The 4,505-nt window shown below is 33.8% G+C and overlaps 1 protein-coding gene across 1 annotated transcript; it reads right to left on the bottom strand.

The window, feature by feature from the left end:
• LOC109846345 lies at positions 2,740-3,808 on the bottom strand. The gene is made up of 4 exons (XM_020415570.1): positions 3,509-3,808; positions 3,361-3,420; positions 3,100-3,272; positions 2,740-2,913 (listed from the first exon to the last, which is right to left on the bottom strand). Exons 1-4 carry the CDS (start codon positions 3,786-3,788, stop codon positions 2,740-2,742), a joined length of 687 nt encoding a protein of 228 aa, XP_020271159.1. The 5' UTR covers positions 3,789-3,808.

Here is a 4,505-nt window from a genome sequence, read left to right as displayed (position 1 = left end):
GAGCACTAGAATAAGCACCACAAAGTAAGGAGCACTAGCATCAACACTGTGAAAACGGCGAAGGAATAGAGGGAAAAAGTTGAGAAAAATATGAAAAATAAGCAAGACAGACTCCACCACACCCAGGTGGCAGGGTGTGACAGAATCTGCCCTGTATGCCATGGGTGTGTTGTCTGTCACACCCTGGTGTGACAAAATCTGTCATGTTTGTCATGGGTGTGGTGTGTGTCATACCAGGGTGTGACAGACTCGTTTTTAGAATCCTAATCTGTTTGAGATTGTGTTATAAATAGAGCCACGTTTTTTAGGGTTTTCCAATCGATTGATTGGGTAGCTTGAAGGTGATTTTGAGCACAGAAAAGAGAGATCTTTTTGAGTAATTTGTTTGAGGGTTTAGTTTGAGAGATTTGAGAGATTTGTTTGAGAGGTTAGTTGAGTGATCTTGTAATCTCTATTTTGTACTCTCTTTCTCTATAGTGAAAACACATCCCTTTTTGTCCCGTGGATGTAGGCAATTTGCCGAACCACGTTAAGCTTTTATGTTTGAGTTGGTGCCGTTATTTTGGATTGTTTTGGTTTTCTCTCTCGGCGTTTGTCTTTGTTCCGTCACGCACAACAAGTGGTATCAGAGCTCAGGTTACGCTTGGGCTATTTGGAGGAGTAGATTACTTTAGAAGTTTGGCTAGGGCTTCGTTTGGAGTTAAAGGTGGGATCTTTTTGGTAAAAATTCTATATTTTCTCAGTTTTGAATCTATTCTTTGTTTGTCCCGCTTTGGTTGTTGGTGCTTTGAGGAATTATGGCCGGGAGAGAAGGAGTTATGGAGGGTACTTCAGGTGTGAAGACCGTCCAAAGTTTGAATATTCACTCTATGAAGATAGACGTGGAGAAGTTTAATGACACTAACAATTTTGGACTTTGGCGATGTAAACTCTTGAACGACAGGATTTCCCTTCGTTAAAGCACTGAAAACCTTCGTTATTGTATGCTAACGACGGAAAAAAATCCCTTCGTCACCCGTCGTTGAAGCCCTCTTCGCTAAAGGGTCACGAAGGGATATACTACCCGTCGTTATAGAGTCTATAACGACGGAATATATTACCGTCATTAATATTTACGATGGTAAATATCACCGTCGTTACCATCAGTAACGGGGATATTTTTTCGTCGTTACCATCAGTGACGGGATATTTTCCCGTCGTTACCATTAGTTACGGGGATATTTTCCCGTCGTTACCATTAGTTACAGGGATATTTTCCCATCGTTGAAGACTAATTAATGACGGTTGGATACCATCGTAAAAGTCTTCATAATGGGTAATTAGTAACCCATCAACGACGGTGCTTTCCCTTCGTTGATGAACAAAATACGGTTTATAAAACCGATACATTAATAATAAAATTTTCATTCATAGGCAACTATCATATTATTCTCAACCAGACACTAAGATTCACAACAAAAATATATTAAAAATACCCAATAATGAATAAGAGGTAAAATAAAAATTCCATTCATTAAATAACATCAATAAATAAAATTCCATCATCCTCAAATATTCAATACTAATAATAAGAGTTAATATTCTAATTGTTCCAAAGAAAAATACATGAAACTATCTAAAACAAATTAAAATAAAAGTTTGGGGAAGACACATTAATTCTTTCATCTCTAATCATCGTCAAAAGAAGACTCGAGCTACCCCCTCCTAATCTTGCATGGATAGCCTGAAAAATTAAGAAAATCACATAATTAAGAAATATCAATTAAGCAAATATTATCTTATTAAGTAAAAATCATATTTTTTTAGTGCAAGTAGTCAATCATAAAAGTATATAAGAGATTTTACAAAAAATAATTACCTAGTCCTGCACACGTTCTCGAGTTTGAGGAGTCAATGAAGGTATTGCCTAAAAAAAAGTTCTTACATAGCTTTCACTTGTGACTCCAACTCAGACATCCTTTGTTGTTGTTGCTCCTGCTCATCTAAGCGTTGTTGAAGCATCTGGTTCTTTCTCTTTTCTTCTATAACCCGTGCTTCCAGATCAGATCGACTAGGGAGTGGTCCTCTCAAATCTTTCAAAGTAGTCCCGCCACCAAATACAGTGATGTGACCATGAGATTGCTTCCCTCAGATTTTCTCAACTATCTAAAGTAGTCCCGCCACCAAATACAGTGATGTGACCATGAGATTGCTTCCCTCAGATTTTCTCAACTATCTCAATGTCAGAAAGTGAAGGGTTTGCTTGTTTGACTTGAACAATTTCATCCTATAAAAATTAAATTCATATGTTAGTACTATATAATGCATCATTATCAAACTTAATCACATATTCTACTTACATATTTATCTTGATCCCCATTTTCTAGTGTTTCATTAGCTTTCTTTCGAGTTTCATGAAACATTTTTGCCACATCAGGTGGATTTCCTGACTTGCCACCCTTATTCAAATATTAAATACAAATGAGTACAACATCAAACTAAAAAACAAAGTAGTTATAAATAAATAAGAAATTAGTTTTGAATGTATACCAATTCCCACGCAATTTGTCTAAAGGATTTGCTGCCCGTGTGGTGGAGCATCTTTCTTTTGCCTCTGTTAAGTGTATTTTGTTGGCTTGCTTTCTATACATCAAGATTAAAAGATAATTTTAATAATCCAACAATATACATGGAACAAAATTAATAAAATTAGGAGATTAATACCTAGATTTTTGAAGAAAAATAATGTTCCTTAACTAGTCAATCCCAGTCATCAACACTCACTTCTGTAGGTTTATTTCTAAGTGCAATTTGCAATGAATTTTCTTTCACATATTTCCTGTGCATGTCACCACGCCACTTATTCCACAAATCGCGCAAGTGTCTCATTACTGACTCTCTCTTTTGCTCCATGTCATCAGCATCAAATTTATCCTATATCAAATTTGAATCAAAATTTAATTTATAAGAATTAAAAACCAATTGTAAAAAATTAATTTTAATTTAATTTATAAGAATTAAAAACCAATTGTAAAAAATTAATTTTCAATGTACCTTAATGGATGCCCACTTATGATCTTTATTTTGCTTTGGTATTTTGGCCTAATTTTCAACAACTACTCGGCAAATATTTCTATCTCGAATAATAATTCCAAGACATCGTGAAAATTCTGGTTCAATAGCTCTATTCTGATAAAAAGTAATGATTTTTTTCTCCCCATGTGACAAATTATTCAACTTTAGACACTTATTACTACCACGAGGTGGATTTTTCTTCCTTTGAGAATTATCAGCTGCATACATCATATCATATGTTAGAAACAAGATATAGTTAAAGAAATTGATAAAAATATTTCTTCTTGTAATTAATAAAGAATATACCTTCTTGTCGAGATTCATTTAGTATTGCATCATCACTTTGCACTCGATGATTATCTGATTCTGCAAAAATTGAGCAATTATTAATCCAATCATAAAAAATAAATTGAAAGATAAAAACAAATAATAATAAATTTTAAGTCTCATCAACCTGCAGAATCATCATTCTCTTCATTGTTAGTATTTGCACTTCTCCTGCGATTTTGTGCAAAATTCTCCTCTTCAAAGTTTTCTGAATCAGCGCTAAAATTTGCATCCATATTTTGATATTGTGTTGGATTTTGAATATTCAAGTTCATGTCATGACAAGTACGGAGTTGTTCCCTTCTTAATGAATTTTCTGCAATTGCTTGAAGTCGCTTCCTAATTAATGACCTGGGTGCTAGAAATTGTGCCTTTTTGCTTTTGGAAGTGACTTCTTGAGTTTTCATTTTCCTGCTATGAAAAGGAATTTAAGTATTACACACTATGTATGAAACAAATATCAAAAGAGAAATGAATAAAAGAAGAAGATATCACGAAGGACAAGCATAATAATAAATACATAGTGCACTGGTGTAGAAGAACTTGCTGCAATGTCAAAGCCAAATTCAAAATAGGAATAAAAGAAACATCATATGTCTAAAAAAAGAATAGTTATAGTAAGATACAACTTAAAATTTATCTCAATAACACAATATCATTTGAGTGTCATTCTTTAATGAAAGCATTTTAATCCTCTACTTGAGTTTTATCTCAATAACACAATATCATTTGAGTGTCATTCTTTAATGAAAGCATTTTAATCCTCTACTTGAGTATTTTTCCTCTTTTTTGAAGTTGAGACCGAATTTACAATAATTGGATCAATATCGCTCCTTCTCAGATTGATATCATCATCTACCAATGATGTGGATGCAATATCCTGAGCATCAAATGATTCATCTTGCAAATAAGCTTCAACTCCATCATCTGTTATCTCACAATCATCTGTATCTGGTGGCATATCATATGAATCACAGGGTTGTGCTTTAAGAACTACATGCCAACCTTCATTGGCAATATCTTCAACATAAAAAACTTGTGATGCTTGGCCAACAAGTATAAAGTGGTCATTCGTTTTTAGCAAGTGTCGGCAGTTAATACTAATAAATCCATATTTTTCTTCT

Source organism: Asparagus officinalis, chromosome 6 (assembly GCF_001876935.1).
Source record: "Asparagus officinalis chromosome 6, Aspof.V1, whole genome shotgun sequence".
Taxonomy (NCBI): Eukaryota; Viridiplantae; Streptophyta; class Magnoliopsida; order Asparagales; family Asparagaceae; genus Asparagus; species Asparagus officinalis.
The sequence above is the reverse complement of the archived record's forward strand: the minus strand, read 5'-3'. Positions and strand labels throughout refer to the sequence as shown.

What these genes read in the sequence shown, in the direction of transcription:
- LOC109846345 (XM_020415570.1), bottom strand. Translation starts at nt 3,788, where the DNA reads ATGAAAACTCAAGAAGTCACTTCCAAAAGCAAAAAGGCACAATTTCTA. An exon ending in AAATGAATCTCGACAAGAAG is followed by an intron (nt 3,273 to 3,360) that starts GTATATTCTTTA and finishes TGATGTATGCAG; the next exon opens with CTGATAATTCTCAAAGGAAG. An exon ending in GAGATAGAAATATTTGCCGA is followed by an intron (nt 2,914 to 3,099) that starts GTAGTTGTTGAA and finishes AATTTGATATAG; the next exon opens with GATAAATTTGATGCTGATGA.